Source organism: Halichondria panicea, chromosome 14, assembly GCF_963675165.1.
Source record: "Halichondria panicea chromosome 14, odHalPani1.1, whole genome shotgun sequence".
Taxonomy (NCBI): Eukaryota; Metazoa; Porifera; class Demospongiae; order Suberitida; family Halichondriidae; genus Halichondria; species Halichondria panicea.
In genome coordinates, this window is record NC_087390.1 from 3759632 (window position 1) to 3781885 (window position 22254).

At 42.3% G+C, this 22254-nt stretch overlaps 1 protein-coding gene across 1 annotated transcript; it reads right to left on the bottom strand.

Annotated features, from left to right (window-relative positions):
• Positions 1-8920: 8920 nt before the first annotated feature.
• LOC135348092 (cell division cycle protein 16 homolog) lies at positions 8921-20647 on the bottom strand. The gene is made up of 3 exons (XM_064546264.1): positions 20352-20647; positions 15467-15587; positions 8921-10344 (listed from the first exon to the last, which is right to left on the bottom strand). Exons 1-3 carry the CDS (start codon positions 20588-20590, stop codon positions 9016-9018), a joined length of 1689 nt encoding a protein of 562 aa, XP_064402334.1. The 5' UTR covers positions 20591-20647; the 3' UTR covers positions 8921-9015.
• Between the last annotated feature and the right edge of the window lie 1607 nt (positions 20648-22254).

A 22254-nucleotide genomic window follows, 5' to 3' on the forward strand; every position in this document is an offset into this window, starting at 1 on the left:
ACCCACGCACTGCTGAGTGCAGTTTTGGTCCAGGGGTACCTATATTAAATTTTTTAATTTCCCCCTACACAGTCATATATTTTCTCGCACCACCCCCGATTAAAATGAACTATATACCTTACGTGTAGTCTCATGAATCAGCCGCCGTTCTTTTGGAACCACCACCGTCTGAGCACTCTTGTCATCGTTTTATGTGCAAGACGGAATTCCGTCTTGACCAATCAAATTGCAGAAGTCCAGTCAGGTGATGAACTTGGAGGCAGAAAGAACTGCACTTTGCTCAACGCATTTGGATAATCATTACGCATGCATTACGCATGGTAAACACTTCATACATAGAAGCTGCTACAAATATAAGCAAGGCAAGCAGGGGTCCTTGGGCACAGATTTAGCACCACAGCAAACACAAGTAGAGAGAGATGCCTTCGCTTGGCGATTTGTATAACAATTAGGAAATATGTGTGGGGGTAAGATAACGATTTAATTACATTCCATTGGTTTTGTGAGCAATCAACATTCCATTTTGAAATGACTTCATGATAAGAGTGCTCAGACGGTGGTTCCAAATGAACGGCGGCTGATTCATGAGACTACCGTACGTGTAGCGTGTAATTTTCGTGGGGCAAAATATTCGTGGTTTTCGTGGTTGGAGGTCTGACCATGAATATTTTACCCACGAATGAAGCGACCTTACCTACCTTTACCTGAACCGGTGTCATAAAATTTTAGGCCCCCCATGAGATTGGGCCCCCCCGGGCCTAGAATTTTAACATTTTAGGCCCCCTCTTAAAATTTTAGGCCCCCATTAACAGCGCAACAGCGGTAACATTATGTGACAGTGCATTCTCAAAATACACCAATACAGTCTTCTATGGTCTTCACAGTCTATGCAGTGCCAGTTACTGAATGCAGCTCTCCTCACACACACACATTTCATTATTTCATGCATGTACAGTAGTATACCACAGGGCACTGGTCTCACAGCCATCACACTGGACCATGTCATTCTATGTATTAGGCCTCATGCAGCACAAAGCACATTATTATAGGTGCCAACTGTCCCGAATTGGTCAGGAGTCTGGACTGTCCAAGATTACCCTTGTCTCGAAAGGAAACTGCTTGTGATTCCACCATAGATACAACAGTTTCTCTCTTGACTTCTATCTATGATTCCACATTACTTGAGATCTGAGCCAGTGATGCTATTGGAGCATCGGATCCCCACAACAATTTACATCTTCTATGTAGGAAAACATGGAGGAAGATATGAATTGTTGTCTTTGCACTGAAAATTGTGTGCTTTATACTTTATAATAATTATGAATTCACAAAATTTGCCTCCTTTGGCGGCCAGCCGCTTGGGGATAACGCCGCCATGTTTTGTCCTGAAATTTGGCTGAGAAAGTAAGCACGAAGTTGCCAATAATTATGGCGATAGCTATGCACAACATCAATTATTTTACAGGCAGATCCAAAATTGCAGAGCTGCATCAAAGCATTTAACTCTTATAGCTATAAGCATGAGTAACTCGAGGCTAGAGTATAACTTGAAACTTCCTTCACTTAGAATTCCATGATAGTCTTTTAGTATAATAATGCAAACATTTTTGCTACTTTGATACAGAGTCTTTGCATGCATGCAGTCTCTTTGATGCTTTGTCAACTAATAGAGCTAACCTTACCATATTATTATATCTCTTTGACTTCGTTCATCGTGCAGAAAAGGATAGCAGAAGAGGGGGGCCTAGAATTTTAACAGATTGGACCCCCTGGGGGCCTAAACTGTTAACATTCTAGGCCCGGGGGGCCAAAAATTTTAAAATTCTAGGCCCTGGGGGGGGCCAAAATTTTATGACACCGGCGTGCAAAGCTAGCCTCCTTCACAAGGCCTAATTAAGAGCGGCCTGGGATCGAGGCTAGTGCAAAGCTTGCTCCTGTGTGAAAGCAGGCAATAAATGCTCCAACTGTCTGCCAAGTAAGCTGGGGAACTGCCAAAACAGCTCTCCCAAATCTGCTTCCAGCGTGGATGTTCCAGTCGTAGTCCAACTAACCGACTGTCAACCACTCAATCAATACCACTGTCACCACAAACATTACTGGATCTGGAAGAGGGAGACCACATATCTAGTTCAGGCACAAGCTACAGCAACTCTCCCACCCCGCCAACTACCAGCAATGAACAGAGATCGTACCCTATGCTACCAAACTTCTTACTAATTTTACATGGGGTATCCACAGTGCCACAAATTTCACTCAAATAATTGAAGCAACGTACTCAGAAGTCGTACACTGGAGACCAAACTATTTTACTATACCACTAGGAAAAGCCGGGAAAGAATTTGTGCGAGAGCTCTCTAAGCCTTTGCCACAGAATCTTCGATGGAGTCAATCGCCCTTTGGGCTGCCACCGTACCGCCTATCCTGCTTCTTCAAAAACCAAACCGCACCTCCAAGTCAAAGGAACACATCACATGCCTGGATAGAAGGCTGAGAGTTGGTGACTTAAATGAATTAGTATTGGAAGGTAGGGCCTTACAGAATCGCCTACCAAAGACCTATCCCCCCACAGCCAAACAGAACCTCTCATTGCCAAGCTGATGTTTGCCGGAAAAATAAAGGCCGCATTGGATCTGCTATCGAACAATGGGGAGAAAGGGGAGAAAGGTGGCACTCTTCACCCATCGGACCCAAACATCCCCACAGTCAGAGAAGCAGAGAAGCACTGAACAACAAGCACCCTCTGGGCCAACCGGCCAGAACAGAATGCATCATAATCCCCAACCTATCCACCCTGTTATCTTTGACTCTATTGATGCTAGATCGGGCTCAGCGGGACCATCGGGCATAGACGCACACGATTGGAGAAGAATATGTACATCATATAAAGGTGCCTCTGCTGACATAATTATGCAACTCGCTCGCTCTGGAAGCAAGGAGGATCTTATATTGATCCCAAATCTATCTCACCCCTACTTGCCTGCAGGCGATAAGCACTGCCAGACGGATTATTGCTAAAGCAGTCCTCTCCATTACTAGGAAGGACATACAAGACACCGCTGGATGTCTTCAACTGTGTGGGGGACAGATCGCTGGAATTGAAGCTGCAGTGCATGCGGTAAGAACTTCCTTTGAATCAGATGACAACGAAGGTATGCTCCTGGTCGATGCCAGCAACGCCTTTAACTCGCTTAACAGACAAGTTGAATATTCAAAGACGTGTCCACCCCTCGTCATCATACTAATTAACAATTACAGAGCCCCCACCGCCGAACTGTTCGTGGATGGAGACACATTACTATCTCAAGAGGGAACCACTCAGGGAGACCCACTTGCGATGCCCATGTACGCCGTACTACTCATCAGGAAACTACAAACAGATATGGTATGCAGACGATGCCGCAGCCGTGGGAAAAATTACAGAACTACGTGAATGGTGGGACAAATTAACTACAGCAGGCCCGGGCTATGCATGGCTACTTTCCAAAAGCATCGAAGACATGGTCAGAAGGACTGCAACTCTTCACCGGCACAGGTGTGAACGTAACAACTGATGGCAGACCATACCTGGGAGTCGCCATTGGCCCTAGAGAATATGTAACAACTCATACTGAATTGAAAGTCAAAGAATGGGTCTCTAATGTGAAGAGCCTGGCAAGAATCGCTACAACTCAACCTCATGCAGCGTTTTCTGCTGTCACCCATGGTCTGATGAGCAAATGGACCTACCTGAGTCGCACCACCCCTGACATAGGCCCCCTGCTGAAGCCTCACTGACACCACCAAATGACGTACAGTGCATTGTTTGCTCTACCAGCAAGGCTTGGTGGCCTTGGGATAGACATTCCATCAAGAACAGCGGCTCATAAGATAGCGTCGACTCTCTGTGACCACATCCTCTCTCAGGACCCTAACTATGGCCCCACCATTGTTTCGAAGCAGCAGAGACAAGTTCATCAACAAAATCAAGCAAATAGCCTTGCTGAAGCGAATAGGATCTCGGAGGCCTTGCCGGACCAAGAGCGATGGATTTCGCAAAAGAGAAGGGAGCATCAACATGGCCACTGCCATACCATTGGTGGAACAAGCCCGGCTGGACTCCAGCAGACATGCCCCTGAATGTGGAAAAAACTTATCAGTGGAACATGCCATGTCCTGTGCTAGGGGAGGATTCCCCTCAATCAGGCACAACGAGATCAGGGACCTAACAGCCACCCTCCTAACAGAAGTGTGCAATAATGTTTGTACAGAGCCGGAATTACAACCTGTGTCACAGGAAGCTCTGAGAGGTGCCTCAGCCAACCGTCAGGATGGAGCCAACGGTTTTTGGGGAGGAACATTTGAAAGAACTTACTTTGACGTTAGAGTATTTAACCACCTGGCCCCGTCCAACAGACATACCCAACTCTCCTCCGCATACAGAAAGCATGAAAGGATCAAAAAGCGGTCCTATGAACGAACATGCCACCTATACACCACTTGTACTTTGGGGGGCTAGGTAATGCATTTACAAAAGACCCATGTGCTGCCGACTATATATCTTTCTCTCTCCTCCGATCATCAATCATGTCCATTAGAGGAGCAAGGTCCTCATGTGGGCACGCAGCGTTAACCGTGGACTTGGTTAACTCTGAAAGGAACATGCAACCACGAAAATATTACCCACGAAATATCTCAATATTGCTGAACCACGAATATTTTGTCCCTCGAAAATTACCCGCTATACGGTATATCAGGATGTGCTCATGAACCAGCCGCACAGGAACGGCGGCTGATTCATGAGACTAGAGTGCATGAAGGGATCGATGAGTATAGCATAGATACGCCGATTAAATAGAATCGAGGCTAAAATACTAGTATTTATGAGTCCGAGAGTAAGCCTTACTCTCGGACTCCCTATACTCATAGATCATGTAAGGCATCTATAATCAGACACAATGGATATTCAGACACTCATTCTAAGGAAACAAGCAGTGATAAAAAATTTCTTTTGCACCATCTGTTCATAAGTGTTTTTGGTGCCAAATCGTCATGCAAGCAGTCAAAACAAACATGCAAGTGTCATGCAAGCGGTCTGAACATGCGGTATGAATGAACATGCAAGCGGTATCATCATGCAAGCAGTCAGAACTCGTCATGCAAGTGGTCAGAACGATATGCAAGCGCCGCTCAGTGTGCAGGAGTGATCTCATTGGCTTAAAGCTCTGGTTAAGGGGATTGCGATGGGCGTATAATTATTATAGCCATTGTCACAAAAAATGCCCAGAAATGGGCGTGGCTTAATTTGCTTCCATCTTTTTATTTTATGCACTCCATCTCGGGGCAAAAAACAGTAAACGTAAACAAAAACAAAAAGAATAAATTAATACACAAGTAAAGCAATCACTGTCTGGATCGAGTGTCTGGATCGAGGATCTAAGTAGTGAAAAGGAGAGGCGGCATCTTAGCCAGTGGTTGGTTTTGCTGTAAGGGTGTCCCATTTGTGCGAGAGCAGGGAAGCCAATTAATCCCACCAGTAGTGGACATTATCAAGGGCGTATACGCCATTGACATTACCAAAGGTGTAAATGATGCATGTTCTATTTCTCTTACTCTCTGTTCGTAGGATCTTTTCTTTTCTCTTTCGTGTCACGCTGCTAGTGAGCCTCTGTTTAATGGGGCATGGGGATTAGACACTCGTACATCAAAGCAAGTCTGCCTCCCCATATCCCATTTGCTGAGATGTCAAGACGAGCACGTATTAGCTGTGGCAAACCAGAGTGTTTCTTCGGTAATTGGCTGTAGGTCCGAACATCGTTGCATGCGGTTAAGTCCCGTATCTCGTTGTGCCTGAAAGTCGGGAAACCTCCTTTGGCACATAATAGAGCATGTTCAATAGTGAAAGCTCTGCCACAGTCACAATTCGATGATGGATTCCATCCGTAGCGCAGTGCTTGCTCCGTTGTGTAGGGTAAAGCCATGTTCTGATAGCCGTCCGCCATGAGGAAGCGATCCATTGCTGTTTGCAGAGTGTCCGGGAGAAGTTGGTTCAACTCCATAGCTTTAGAGGTGTTCTCATGCATGGTTATTCAGCCTCCTAACGTTTTTCTTGTGGTCGAGTTGTGTGTTAAGAGTTTCCAATCCATAAACATGGTCGTGCGAGTAGCATGGCCTTCATTTTCCCTCACTTCAAAGGTTGCTTTTGTGGCGTGTACTGCAGTACTGCTGCTTCTATACCCGACAGCTGCCCTAGCTGTTGGCAGCCGCATGCTTGCATGTCACATTTCAGTAGCTGTGTTATCCCCTCGAATCTTATTGGATGAGGGGCTATGATGTATATATTCCCTGTATGCCTTTAGGGTGCTTGCTAATAAGGATGTCCTTAACAGGTTGTGAGTTTGGGTCGTTGGGATTTTCAAGATCAAGGATCGAGTTGCTTTCAGTTGCTTTCAGAGAATATCGAGTGCCGCCTTGCATTTTCCTGCAAACATCAGATTTGCAAAAGACCTGGCTGTTTATGTGGGGGTGGAGTCTATTCTGAATGGCTTTGCCTTCATCCATCAATTTGGAGAGGTCCCCCATTCTCCATATTTCCAAATTCTTTCCTAGCTTTGTTCTGAGGCTCTTTCTCCAATGTTCCTCTAGAGATTTTGAGAATTCAGTGGAACTAAATGGTCCCCATAGGTAGTCTCATGAATCAGCCGCACCTTTGGTGTCCGTCTGAGCACTCTTACATGAACTCATGGGCCATGTCGGATTTCCAACGTGACCAATGAGATTGCTCACAAGCATCAGGTGACTTGAATAGGAGGCAACAAATAGTGAAATTTTACATGCGGTTGAGCAGCAAGCAGTGATGTGGCTGAGCAGAGATAGCGGATGTGGTTGCATTTTTATGGTTTTGTTAGCTTGTACAGTGACGTAATACATTCCATTGTGAAATGACTTCACGTAAAGAGTGCTCAGACTGACACCAAAGGTGCGGCTGATTCATGAGACTAAGGTGAACTCATGGGTGTAAAACACGGTATAGGTAGGGTAGGGTAAGACTCCACTTGAGGGCCTCGAAATGCTGGAGGACCAGAGAGGCTTGAGATGATGCCTGAGGGCCTTGACAAGGAGTTGGAGGGATTTGATTGCTTGGGGCAGCCAGGTTTGCACAGTTACCCAGTCTCTTAGGGAGGCATTCGCCTGTAGCTTTGCTTGAGTGGCAAAGTCACATGATATAGTGCAATTCAGCATAAACTTCCAAAACGTTGTTTTACAATTAGCTCAGTAATGAATCACTACGGCCACTATTCAACTATATGCAGGTCAACTAAGAGGTGGTGGGCCTACATTTTGTATGAACAATGGATTTTGCTTCATTTTACAACACCAAATTTGTTATGCATGCCTTACATTCCATTGCAAACCATTCTACGCTCAGGAATTTTGAAAATGTCAATGCAGTGAAGTCACTTTTAGGGGTTTTTCGGATTCTAGTCAATCACTGTATACATACAGACGTCAAAACTACATAATTTATATAGCATTATAAGTGGATGAAGAAAAAAGTTAACGCTCACAAATTTTGCGCAGATGGAACAGAGAACGAGTTCTGACATAGTTTAGGAGTGGGCGTGGCCTAACATTCGTTTGGACCAACATTTTGTGCCATTTTTAATGCCTTCCATAAGTTACTTTTCAGAAATAAGTTCCTACACCCTAATAATGTAAGTAATCACTAATGAGCAAGCTGTTGTAGAATATACAATTTTGAATACAAGTTTATGCCGAATTGCACTATACACTGCTTGCATGACAATACTGCCAGCTTGCATGCATGTTCATTCATATATACCGCTTGCATATTAATTTTTGTTCTAACTGCTTGCATGTTCATTCATACCGCTTGCATATTTGCATTGATACTGCTTGAATATTGGTTCTGACCGCCTGCATGACGATTCATACCGCTTGAATACACAGCTTGTTACATGTACATGTATGTGTATTTAATTTAGGTTGCGAATTGATCAACCCATCGCAAAGTTCCCATATGTCTCGCAAAACATTCTGTATCGTGATTCATAATCATTTCATGGCTGGTGCGGTTAATTACCAGAGAACGTACGACATCAGCGTGTCATAAACACACACATTCCTTGAACTTTGACCTAAGGAATGTGTGTCTAAAACATTTCCTTTGACACGTGGATGTCGTACCTCACTGGATCCTAGGACTGAGTGACCCCCTGGACAATGGCCCTGCGTCCTAGGATTCAGTGACGGATTTAGTAGCATGTACCGTATAGCGCGAAATTTCGAGGCACTTATATTTCGTGGATTGGCCTCTAAAAGCCATTTCGTTGCACAATGTTCGCGGAATGACTGCTTACCGGAAGCCACGCCTTTAAATATTTGCATGATAGCAGGTAATTCTAATTAAAGAACAATTTTCGTGTAGAATTCTAACCCACGAAATCCGCGAAAATTAAGCCCCTCGAAAATTTCGCGCTATACGGTATATTAGATAAATTGACAGTGTAGCGACAGTCAGGATAATAGCAGCAAGCAGCCATTGTACACAAGATCGAGAAAGAGCATGCTGTAGGCCATGCAGGCCCTATAGATTACAAAACGTGACTTATGACATTAGTGTTTCGGTAAAGACATCCTCTTTGCTGTGATTCAACTACCAGACAACTTTAAGTCTTCTGAAAGCCAAATCCTTGTAATGCAATAGTGCAGATGAGCATAATGGGCACTTTCAAAAGCCTCAGTACTCACCCTAGCTGTATCTCTATAATAATAACAGTTCATTCAGGTTCGTTTGGAATTTCCTAGGTTAAGAGTAGTTGGGCGGAGTCCAACCAACGCTTCGCTCGTTGGTTGGACTCCGCCCAATTAACTAGGTTAAGAGTTCAAAAATACAGTGAGTGTTGTACGTACTCCACACTGATAAAATTAATTGCTTATAATCAGTTAAATCACAATAATAACAATCAACAACATAGTTAACTACTTGCATAATACAAAGTGTGTATACTTATATTATTAGTGTTGCCCGTCAACCCCAAGGGTAAGTTGTTGCTTCAACAGCATCTTGCCTGTCATACACTCCATACCGTGTGGGGTAGATTCACTAATCATGGCCATTGTAGACTCTTCAATTGCAGTATGAAGCAGCTCCAAAGCAACCTGGTCTTCTCTCTTTAACCGCAGACTCTGATTTGTAAACTTGATAACTTTGTCAACATTCCCACTTAGAAGGCACGTTAAAGCAATTGATATTAAAGTGGTAGATTCGTTAGGACACAATTGCAAAGCAAATTCATGCATTTGCAAAGATTCTTCATACTTACCAAGCTTGCGCATTACATGGCCTAGATTGTTGTACACTGGCTCCCATTCAGACAATGTGACATTTGGATCGATTGAACGCAAGTGTTTTACAGCTAGTTGGAGGTAACTTTCGGATTTGTCGTACTCACCATTGTTGAAAAGCATCACTCCAACCTCTTGGAGTAGAATTGGATTGTGAGGAGATATGGAGAGAGCATTTTTCATAAACTTTGTACTTGTTGCCATGGCGCAAGTTAAATAATACTCACGGCCTAAGAACATAAGGGGAAGGTGAGATCCCTGCATGATCCTTGCTGCAGCGGCAAAAGCGGCTCTAGCCTGATCTCTCTCACCTTCAGAAGCAAGTGAAATGCCAAAAGCCATGTGGGCCGGAACAAAATTAGCATCTAAGCTGATAGACTTACTAAGGTACTTTCTTGCTACTTGATGCTTTTGTAACGCGATGTAATAGCAGCTGACTGCATACCAAGCAAGTGCAGACTTGGGAAATGTATTGACTAGTTGATGTCCAATAGTGAACAGTTCAGAAACAAACGATCTACAAACACAACATACTATGTGAAGATGCAAAGCATGTCGATGGTATGGGTCGAGTTTCAGAATCCGGGAAGTGTGGGTATAACACGCATCAATATTCATAGCATCTAAGTAATAGTCAGCAACATCTGACAAAACATCTGCATTGGTTTGAAGAGATTCGATACACGAAGGAAGCTCTACATCTTGAGTTAGATGACTTGCACGGGTATGGCTTAGTTTTCGTTGATACAATGCTTTCAAAGCTGCTTCTTCAGGGTGGGAACATTGCTTTTTGAAGGGCATAGATAAGAGCAATTGCTTTTCATCTTTAGCAGAAAGAAAATGATACAGACATAATTTATCAAGAGCTTCTTCACAAAAAACATCAACAACAAGAGCTTTTTTGTAGCATTCCATTGCCGAAGGAAGGTCACCTAGCCCTTCATGGGCAGCACCGCGTAGGACCAATGATGCACTTTCAAGATCTCCAAGCGACAGCACCTACAAATAAACATCATGAACATCATGAAGAATCGAATGAAAAAGTTTCATCAGCATAATAAAGTAATTAACTGTGACTGTTGATTGCTCAAAATTACTACAGTTGAGGGGGGACTGTCACTGGCCAGCATGCATCAGAGGAGGCTGGAACCACTTGACCTTAGTTAAATAAGGTCACTAATTGGATTTCTCCAAATTTTCTGCAGACTACTTCTGGCCTAGTTGTAAGTGTTTGAACGTTACTACATGTATGCCTCGGTGTACGCATGCATGCGCAAAGTGAGTCAGTGCGTTTGTGGGTGTAGAGTTTCAAGATGCATGAAGTGCAATTAAGAGTTTCTATAGGCTTCTAATCACGTTTTCTTAGATAGCAGTTTGTGGATTAACAAAATAATGTCTAGTTATAGCTAGGTATGCTTAATATATACGCTATTGTAGAACAGTACGTAGCAAAACTTGATGTGTTGCTACTACTCTTACAGACACTGATGTGAAGGTGTCTATGGGATTAGAAGCCCAAATGCACTGATTTAGTACTCCAAGCGTAGCTAGGGTACTGCTGAGAGCTTCTAAATCACACGGACACCGAGAGATACTAGATACTATTGCGCATGCGCAAACCATTCCTCAAGGCTTGACTACAATACAACAAGTTAACTAGCTTACAACCGAGTAAGTTGCAGGTATAATAAGTATCTTCTCTGAGGCACTTTTCCCATTTGTAGATCGTATCAACTAGTTAGTAGTTAGCTCTGCACTACAATTTTCCTGGCTCAGCATGTTGATGCTGGTGTGATGTTGTCTGGCTTTAATGTACAAGAATATCACGTGACAGGTACTTCCGCTCTAGACATTGTAGTTGCATGAACTCCACAAATCCCTGTAGCTATTAATAGACCAGTTGCATATAAGCTAAAGATTGTACTGAGCTGGTAATTACCTTGTGACGTCACGGTTGGATGCCATCGTGGGCGTTAGATCTATGCATAAGTTATCGTAATAAGTTATCGTAACTTTGAATTTTACACGTGCACTGTGCGCATGCTATTCAATGTATCCCAGTGTAAACAATTTCTGCTGAATCTGCAGTTCTCCATGTGCAAGTTAGTCTTTGTTGCAAGTCAAACGATTGTAGATTGTAGATTGTCCACAAATTCTGAACACTCTTTTGAACAAAGACTAACTTGCACTTGGAGAACTGCAGATTCAGCAGAGATTGGTTCAACTGGGATACAGGATGCGCACAGTGCACGTGTAAGATATCAATTTATGAATTTTACAATGACTTGTGTATAGATCTATCGCCCACGACGGCATCCAGGCGTGACGTCACAGCAATTAAAAGCTGATAGCTCTTACATGCAAATAGTGATCGACCATGATCATTGCTAACATTTTCCACTTTTTTGCACCAATAATACTACAATTAATAGCTAGATGAATCTAGTAGCTTCATGTTTGGTGCCTCCACCGAGGCATTAGCACCAGCGTTGCTTTCATTTTCAGGGGTGGTCAATTTATTTTTTGCCAATTTTGCTTCAAAGCAGAGATAAAAGTCAGTGCTCTTGTGCTAGACTTGAGACCACGAGTGGCTTGTTATCGACATCAGCGCAAGAGTACTGACCTTAACCCTTTCCCTGCTTTAGTGGCATGGCAACTCCTAATGTGTCTGTTTATAGATAGTAGAGGAAGGGGATTGGAAACGGGATCACATGAGCTTATGCTTGCAACGTAAGGCCAGTGCGTGCTGCAATCAATAGACTTGAACTGAGGTGTGATTTTACTAGTTTTGAGGTCAAGAGAAGCTTTTGAAAAGAAGCAAATGAGAGGACACTAGGTAAGTAAAGAATAGCCCTAAAATTTGTCTTGAGGTATGGCTAGGTACAAAATGTAACATTATTACTAGCTAAAAGTCATGTTCACTCTTGGTAGCACACAACATTTGAAGATCTTAAAACACTAGCTTCTCCTTTTTATTTGTGGTACGAACGACTTATGAATTGCATCTATTGTAAATGAATGAACACAGTAGTAGTACATGATGGTATTTTATTGATTCAGCTATAATAATTATATTGGAAGTGGGGATATCATACTTCTTGAGTTATTGGCCGATTTGTTGATTTTCACTAGCCATCTTTGCGGGGGAGCTTCACTAAGCTGAGTTTATATTCGAGACTCAGCAATATTAAAGATCAATGTCCATATTATTGCTTCCAATCCATTAGATTTTGAAAATCACTATTCATGCTCTGATTTTGTCACCGCAGTGTTGATGTGTGGCAAGAACTTGGACTAAGAAATCATTGATAATTCACGTTTAGACCTTTTTTTTTGCTTATACCTTTTATTGATTGCTTATTGTAGCCTCGTTCCCAGGGTCTCCTTTTTTCTGTTCTTTGTCACAATCGTTCAATAAGATAAAATACGGTATTAATTGGAGGAATAAAGAAAGAATAGAGGTAAAGTTAAGAAAAAAGAGTGCCTGGTATGCGAAGTCGCGTGACGGTAGAAGGGTGAAATTGAGTGTGGAGGTAGATACTGGACTGCCCCCACACCTCTATCTCAATGACTAAAAACTTTGTGCAGGACTGGTTGATGGACGTACATGCATGACTATCGATTTGGAATTGGCAAGCAGTTTAATGTGTTATACAAGCTTGCTAGCTGTACCTACTAGTACTAGATTGTCTAGATCTAGCTAGATTCTACGATTCAGATAATCTATATTCAGTTTTGTTGTGCCATGCTGAGCAAGATCTGCTAGACTAAATAGCTTAGTTATCATTATCATCTAGGTAGCTACTAAGCTACTTGCTATCAGAGCTGGGCATGCTGGTTCTGCACTGAGCTTGGTCTCTCAGTTTGCTCCTAGATCCTGGCCTTGGTAGAATGCGTGGGCAAATACTCTACGTCACGATTGTGGGCTACATATCGCCCACGTTCATAAAAATGTATGTGGATCACGCGACTTCGCACACCAGGCTTTACATTTTCTTTCACATCAATCATGTCCTTCTTTAGTGTGTCCCATCATCTCTAGCTCATCTATATTGAGAGAACAGACAAGAACAAAAAAAAGCCTGGGGACGAGGCTATGCTTATTGTTGTCTATGCATGATCATAAGCTTGCTCAAGCTCTTAGTTTAGCATAAACTGCCATTTGTGCACAAAAAGTTTATTGCAAGCTCAGCACTTTAAGTTGCATCCATGGTCGCGGCTATAATTGAGGTCGCAACACGGACTGTCCGTGTGAAATAGTGTTAATTGCCTGTGTTTCCAATCCCCTTCTTCTACTGTCTATGGTCTGTTCCAGCTGTAACTGCACAATGCGACGAAAACTAACAGCTTCTATAGGCTTCTAGCCACGTTCTCTTAGATTTTGATTCATGGATTAGCTAACTAAAGCTTCTTTCTCGAGTTATGGCTAGTTTGATTCACATTGAAGGCTGTTGCAGTCTCTTTAGAATCTTTCATATCATCGATCATCTGTTCGCACAAACTTTCTATTCAACCTATGAATTAGCCTTGCACTAAAGTGCTAGCTTTTTGCTAGCTACAGGAGTCAGAAAAGATCTGTTAGAGCAGCTATGAAAGATTCTGAAGAGACTGCAACAGCCTTCAATGTGAGTCAAACTAGCCATAACTTGAGAAGTTTGCTAATCCACGAAAAAATCCAAGAGAACGTGGCTAGAAGCCTATATAGAAACTGTTAGTTTTCGTCGCATTGCAACCGTTGAGCAGTTACAGTTGGAATACACACACATACACAGACACACAGTCAACTTTATCGTATCCCTCGTGCGGCTACGCCTCGAGGCATAAAGAATGATGCCAAAAGCACGAAGTTTAAAAGCTAAATTTAATGACAGCTTCATCAGTAGAGCCTTGCACCTCTCTTAATTCTCACTCTTGCAGCTACCAATAGCTAGCGTTCTAGTGCCTACACTCCATGGAGAAGTTTTGCTATGAACTCTTCTGAAAAAGCTACAATAACCAGTGGCGGATCTAGAAAAAGTGGTAGGTACATGTAGGTGCTGAGAATTAGAGGTAAGGAGAATCCTGCGCGGTAGCGCGGATAGTTACGCCCCTTTTGACGTCATTTCCGGTGGGTGCGGTATCAATGTGCATGACATTTTTTAGGTGTGGTTTGCATTTCAGAGGTTCCTTGCACTCCGTATTTAATACTTACCGAGTCTAGTCTGCACAGCAGTGCAGCTGTCAAGCTTTTATCATAAGACACTACTGTAATAGGTCTACAGCTACTTAGCTAGCTAGTACCAAGTCTGAGAGTGACTTCCACAGCCAATGGGTGAGACACAAAGATAATTATTTGTCCAAGGTCAGGGGGGTGCTAAAGCACCCTCTGCTACCTGCTAGATCCGCCCCTGATAACATTCCAAGAAAGCGCATAACTCGAGAACAGGAAGAAGCTATCACATCCGAAAAAGCTGCAATGGCATTCCAAGTAAGCAAAACTAGGCATATATATATAACTCGAGAACCAATGATTAAATCATTTTTATTAAAACATTTAATTTTAATTTTTGTTAAGAGCACGATACTGAAAATCAAGACTGCCTGCAACTTAGTCTAATAACAATGCACATATGTATGCATGACCCTTTACGACAGGACAAAATTAATTCTTAGTATAGTACACTTTTGTAGATGTAGATTTAGGACTGCATTCAGGATTTTGGGTCAGATGCCAAACTAAGGGAGGGCATGCTAGCTTAGATCAATTCTGGCGCAATTTCAGCTCATAGTAGCTATCAATTTAGTGACAATCATCATTACATGATTGTAGTGTTAGGTGCGCAGAATATAATAACTATAGCTGTTCAAAACTAAACTGACTATACCTAAATGTACCTCAGCTTCCTAATAAATACTATTGTATCAAAATCAAATCCCAGGGGGGGAGCGAAATACCCCCAATGTAGCCCTGCCCGGGGTTATATTACTCATGCACGAGGGATGTACAGCTAATACAACTATCCTGGGTCAGGCATGTACTGTATTTACAACAGTAGTACACAATAAGAAATAAATTCATCATGGAATTTTTAACGTCAGTTACCCACCCTATCTGATATCATGCAGAAGGCCATAAACCTACTTCATGTGACTTGACACCATCCTCCTCAGAGAATCTCTTTTGGCCAAGTGGTGAAGTGTCCGTTTTTGGAGTAGCTAAAATGGTTATAACTTCTTCCCATTCTTCACATTCAGCAAAACATCTGCAAAAAAAAAACTTTAGCGCATGAAAAGAAACCTAACGACATACAGTTGCGCCTCGATTATCGGAACCCTGATCATCCGAATTCTCGACATCTGGATGAAAGATTCGACCACCTACTCGCGTGTGCGCTTAAGTATCCACATGCTTGTGTTGCTGACTAGCAGAAAGCGCTTTATCCTAGCCTCACTCTTGCAGCCACCAATAGCTAGCGTTTTAGCTATCGAGCTACACTGTACATGTAACTAGAGTAGCAACAATGCATGGACAAGATTTAATTGCTATGCACTCTGGCTGCAATATGGCATTCCAAGTAAGCAAAACTAGGCATAACTTGAGAATCAAGCATTATGTTGCAAATCCACGAACGAAAACATGACTAGAAACCTATAGAAACTCCTACTTTCATCCTTGAGCAGCTGTAGCAGTCTACACACACACACAGACAGACACAAAAACCGTATTTCTCGCTTGCGAATGCGCACCGAGGCATAATTATTGATGGGTATGGATTATTTCTGGTATCCGAATATTTCAGTCATCCGGATGACGTGAGGGCACCAGGTATTCGGATAATCGAGGCTCAACTGTACATGTAATAAAAATAAATGTCGCCTCATCATAATTATCATACATTGTAATAATTCAACATAAAAATTCACGCTATAATAATACATGCAGGAGCAGATAACAGAACGAGCGTCTTTTAATAATAATTACCGTATATGCTCGATCAGAGGCCGCTCTTGTATAAAGGCCGCACTCAAATAGTAGCCTCCCTTGCTAGCAAAATGAAACATTTAGTAGCCGCTCTCAAATAGTAGCCTCAGTGAACTTTGACTCTAGCATTTCTGCACGTGGCAGCCAAAAAAATTATTACTAGCAGCTAGCTACGTCTACATGTACGTAGCTATGAGTAGCAGCTTGTTAGTGCTTCACAAAGACTTTCTCATGGTAGAGTTCAAGTTTATGCAGGTGAAAACAACTTTTGATGACAAACTAAATTATCTGGAGCTAATAAACGCCGCTCTTGAACAGTGGCCCCTCTTGAATTGTAGCCTCCTCTTCCAGCAAAATGAAACATTTAGTAGCCGCGGCTCCTGATCAAGCATATACGGTATGTTGGGAATCGCACCTCGTGCAAGTTTGCAAAGTATGACCTTATAATAGTATACAAAACCACAAAGTGGGTGATAATCATCTGCGGGCGAGTGCTAATTGAGCTGACGGTGCAATTAGTAGCTTTAGGTCTGGTATTAAGCTCTCTCTCTTTATAAGGTTAGGGTAAATTGTTTGCTCATTAATTATTCATGAGCGTAGATCTAGTGATCTCAAGCAGCTAGAATGAGCTGGAAGTCCAGCTGAAAGGCAGATGGCTCGAATACAAAATTTTAATAGATAGTTTAGCTAGGTGCTACTGTAACGTGTCATGGGCGTGCCCCTTAAATGCGCATGTGCGTTGCAGCTGTTACTATGGAGACAGGCCCGTTTATCTTCTGCGCATGCGCAGACAACCATGTGGTACTGCTGTTTATCAATAAAGTGGAAGGCGTGGTTTATCTATTCGTACAGTATACTAAAAGCTCATGAATAATTAATTTCTCATCACAATAATAATTATTATTGTAATAGGTCCCATTCAGCTCTCTTGCTTGGGTCTCTAGGAAGTCTATGAAAGGAGATATAATTATAGTTGTCTCTTGTCTTTATGTTTCCCTTATTTATGTCCACTCTTTTGACTTGCAACAAATACTATAACTTGCACATGGAGAACTGCAGATTCAGTAGAAATTTTTTCTACTGGATAGCATGCGCACAGTGCACGTGTAAAGTCTCAAAAATGTTACGATGACTTGTGCATAGATCTAACACCCACGACGGCATCCAGCTGTGACGTCACAGCAATTAAAGGCTGATTAGCTCTTACATGCAACTGGTCTATTACTAGCCTCGATCCCAGGCCGCACTTCACTCAGGGAAGTGGGCCTGGTATCGATTGCTTGCGCATGTGCTAATATCCCCCCAGTATCTGGGGGCTTTGGATAACATCGTACATGCTCAGTAAAATAATGACATCACAACAAACGGAAGTGGATTGAAGGAACTAGATAGAAAGTTCGATAGAAGGTTTCTAGCCCACCGGATAGCATTCTCTGATAGCTACCCTTAGCGTGCTATGTTAACAAAAGACTCACAGCCTGCAACAGTGTGGATGACGATCGTCTGAACGGACTGAAAGCCGACAAGAGCCTACATGGACAGGCCACGCCCATTTAACACTAACTTTGGGGAAAGTCTAATATACATGTACTACTGCTACTGATTGTATCAGAAGAAAATAGCTGTACAACAAACCTACACAGCTCTGTCTCTAGCTTTTAGGATATTTTCTCGGATGAATTCAGTATTATAGGAAATTTTACGGGAAAAAAGATCCCAATAATTTTGCGCATGCGCAAGCAGTCGATAGCAAGCCTTCTTTTCTATGGAAGCCGGTGAAGGAGGCTAGTCTATTACAAGACATAATTATTATGCCTTGTAATCCAATGAATTGGTCTGAGGTTAGCTGGAAAAACTGAAGATTTTGGCGTCAGTTTTGTTGACTGCATAGTTTCCAGGTTGCTTTTCTCACCAGTATTCGACACCTGAAGAAGGCGACTCGAAGACATCTTGTTCTTGCAAAAAATCTAGATCCTTATCACTACTCCACAGTTGCCACTCTCTTAGGAACATTTTTTCGAGCGGCCCTGTCCCTTTTCGTATAATAAGAAACAGCAGACAATACGTTAAGCATAGATAGAAGAAGGAAAGGGATTGGAAACGCATCACGTGATGCTCTACCAATTGTACGTGTGACGCCATAACATAATTTTAGAGGGTAGTTGCGCTACTGGAAGTCAAGCCAAGGAGAGCATTCCTGTAGTAGATATAGCCACCAACATACATGTGCTAAGTATAAGCATTGTTCAATGTCACACATAAGTGATAAATTGTTGTATAAATATAATGTCATGATTGGTGTCTTCTATCCATGGGTGTGTTTATCGTAGAAATCACAAAACTCTAAAAGACTCCCAGAAGCTTTCAGGGAGTCTAAATCGTCTCTCTGGCAGTTAACGTCTTCTCTTCTTCTTCAAGATGAAATACAAATTTGCTCTTCTTGTTACCCGAGGTGCGCATGGGCGGCCATGGGTATAGTAATCTGTTGGTCTGTTTGTTTGTCACAGGTATATCTACTCACCTGGGTACCACAGCACTGCATTCACAGAACAATATCTTGGTTTAAATAGTGGCAGATTTTGATATTAAAGCTTCATTGTCGAGCAAAAGCTAAGAAGCTTGAACTTGCACGTTGGCAGCTAGCTATAGCTACACGTGGCCTTGATTACGTGGCCTTGATTACGTAGTTGCAGCTAAAGTAGGAACAATTGAATAAGATAGTAGAAAGCTAAAATTGTGACTGGTTGTTGGCTGACTCTGGATCCTATACTCCAGCCTGGCAGGAGCCATATTCTCTAAGTCTAAGACTCCAGGCTTCTTTGCTGTGATCCCAGTCCACAGTGCATGTCTAATGTGACATGTACCATTTCAGCATGCCTCCAGTCTGGTTTAGTTTTATGGCTCTTGAGTTGCTGTGCTAGTCATACATGCTACATGCACTGCATTAATCATGCACTCTTCTGGTTTCTTGCTCTAGTGTTAATATTATCTTCGTTTGTTCTTTGAGGTTTCCATCAAATTCCATGTGGAAACAGGTTAAATTATTGTGCGTTAGGGGTTAAGTATGGCATTTGCTTTCATATATGACACAACAGGATTTCTACTGCGTTTCCAATCCCTTTCTTTCTTCTTCTATCTATGGTTAAAGGGGGGTTTCCTGATGCTAGGAATTGTCGCAGAGTGATCATTGCCAGATGAGAGCCATTTTACTAACTGAACTAACTAGCATCGAAAAATGTCTGAAACGCTTATACTTACACCCAAACACCCAAAGTAGATAAGAGTAAGAGTGTTGAACTCCTGTTGTGGAACGCATTTGCATAAAAACCAGAGTATCACTTGGAATGGCCTTACTTAATGTTCTAAGCGCCACGCCACTCCAAGTGATACTCTGGTTTCTGGTCCTGAAGTTTCACTAATTGCAAGGGGGCGGGCGGGTGGCTTTTCTTATTATGCCATTTTCACCTTTTATTTTGCATTATTTATCGCACTATTTTTGTAACACATCGACATTCTGCGCATGCGTAGAAATTAATCCAAGAACAAAATCTGATGCGGGCGGTAGACCAGAAACCAGAGTATCACTTAGACTGGAAACCACTCCCCTTCTCTCGGGAGAAAGGGACTGGCAAGCTGCCGTGTTGAGAGTTGTCCTAGTGCGTGAGGAATGTCACGCTGCCACAAGAATGTAAAACGTCACAAATACTCATGTGCCACTGCCCACACGTTAACTATTACTGCACAAAATATTATCGGCCTCGAGTACAAGTACAACACTGGCAGTCTGTTATCGAGGCTGAAATAATATCACCCACGCATTTTGTGGTTTGTTCTAATTGCATTCCAACGGGACAACTCTCAACACGGCACTTGCCAGTCCCCAGAGCAATGGGATAACTCAACACGGCAACTTGCCAGTCCCCAGAGCCCAGAGCGAAGGGAGTGGTTTCCAGTCTAAGTATCACTGGAGTGGCTTTATAAGCACCAAATTGTCTGCCACAGGATATGGCACTGTAATTATAAAATACGGTAGCAATAGACTCACCTTGCAGCTAAGTATCTCAATGTGCTACTTCGATGAAGAAGTGTCCGTGTCGTACTGGACTCCAAGCAATGAATGGCTCTTCTGTACTCCTTACAAGTGAACAAGGACTGAATATAGACCACAAGATCTTCGAGAGCACCGTTAGATAGAGACAAGGCTTTATCAGCCCAGTAAAGTGCTGAATTATTCAGCTGTTGTGCTCCATACTTACGAGCAAGTTCTCTTGCCCGAGGCAACATGGCGTGCCAGTGTAAGATTTGGTCCTCCCGAATTTTGTCCAATAGACCTATCGGCAGCTACGTGGGCAGTTGGTTGGACTAGGAGAGAGGGATTGGAAACCGAAGTGGGCCTCGGAAAACATCCGCGCCTCGCTTTCTTGTCTTCTTTTCTTGCCTAGGAAAACTCATTGCATAAGGGGTGAAAGAAGAGGGAAAGAGACACAATCAACAGTGCATTGGTATGGTAATAGTAAGGAGAATGTGCAGAGCTAGTGGTATTGGATACTTGTTTCACAGTAGATATAAACTCATCAGAGGATGCTTAGTTCCCTGAAATTGTGAATGTATTTGTGACTGTCAGAGGCTTCTCTTTTGCTGCCAACTTAATTAATGAAAAAGAAAACCATCAAGAAGTCCACTAGTTTGAGGCAATAACCATGATCATTCACACGACAAGATACATAATACACCATGTAACTTTCTTAATAATTGTTTTCACTTTTGATGAATCAATTGTACGAAGTTTCTATATATACTAGGCTGGTGAGCGTACATTTAAATTTCCAATTCATTAAGTATAATTACATACACTTAGAGACAGCAAAACACTCCACAGCACTGCCAGTTGCTTTCTAAGTGTAAAACGAGTGGGATCAAACCGAACAACATTAACAAAAACTTACACGATAAAAATGATTATTACAGCTATAATTATGATTAGTTTAGCACTCTAATCAGACAGTCTTAGATGGAGAGAAGCTGGTGAGGTATACAAGGGTGTATATATAGCCGGAACAGCCGATAACATTTACGAGGGGCGGTGACGTGTAGGGGTGTAGAGAGGAGGGGTATTCTTCTGTCTTCTTTTCTTCAGCGTACTCAGTAAGTTTTGGCTTGCGAGTTATTGCTATATAAAATATAGATGAAACAGCATTTGTAGTAGTTAGGCCTACAGGCCCTTCACCACAATCTACTACCGGGCCAATAACAATTATGAGGTAAAAAAGGTGACTACACATTCATGCACACAAAAGCTATACATCCACCTGATCCAAAACTAATGCTCTTGGGGTGATCACCAATCATAAGGGAATGTATGCCTAAAATTAAATTTTCTGTAACACTTAGCGTATTCCCAAAAAAGGGATCTTTAGTGGTGCTCTTTAATTCAACTTTTTTCTAGCACTAAATTCTACCAGCTGATGTATGACTAATTTTCTTTGGCTTGGGGTGATACCATATGATTTACCAACAAGCATATTGAAGTATACGACCTAAACATTAATCATTTCAGAGAAAAAGGGATAAATGTGTACAATACAAGATTAAACTTATCTAAATTCAATGAAGAAGATAGTTGCAACGGTAAATAGAGCTTGAATAATGGTTATTCACTATCTATATAAAGCACAGTTGCACTGGATACTGGAAAACTTTACAGAATACTAGTGACAACTCATAAAATCCTAGATTTGCAATAATCTCAGTTACCCGCGAAGTTCCTGAGGAATAGATTAGCCCTCATTAAGCGAGGCGCGGATGTTTATCGAGGTCATATGTGAAGTACATTGAAATCTACTTCCGTTTCCAATCCCTCTCTCCTACATCTATGAAATAATACTTATTCGTGACACTTTTACAAAGCCAGAGGTCAAAGGTCGTTTCTGTTGAAGTTCATAGATAGT

Excerpts from the sequence above, each read along its gene's own strand:
- LOC135348092 (XM_064546264.1), bottom strand. The coding sequence starts at position 20,590 with ATGTTGCCTCGGGCAAGAGAACTTGCTCGTAAGTATGGAGCACAACAG. Across the intron at positions 15,588-20,351 it reads TTGAGATACTTAGCTGCAAG|ATGTTTTGCTGAATGTGAAG; the intron begins GTGAGTCTATTG and ends TTTTTTTTGCAG. Across the intron at positions 10,345-15,466 it reads ATGGTGTCAAGTCACATGAA|GTGCTGTCGCTTGGAGATCT; the intron begins GTAGGTTTATGG and ends GTTTATTTGTAG.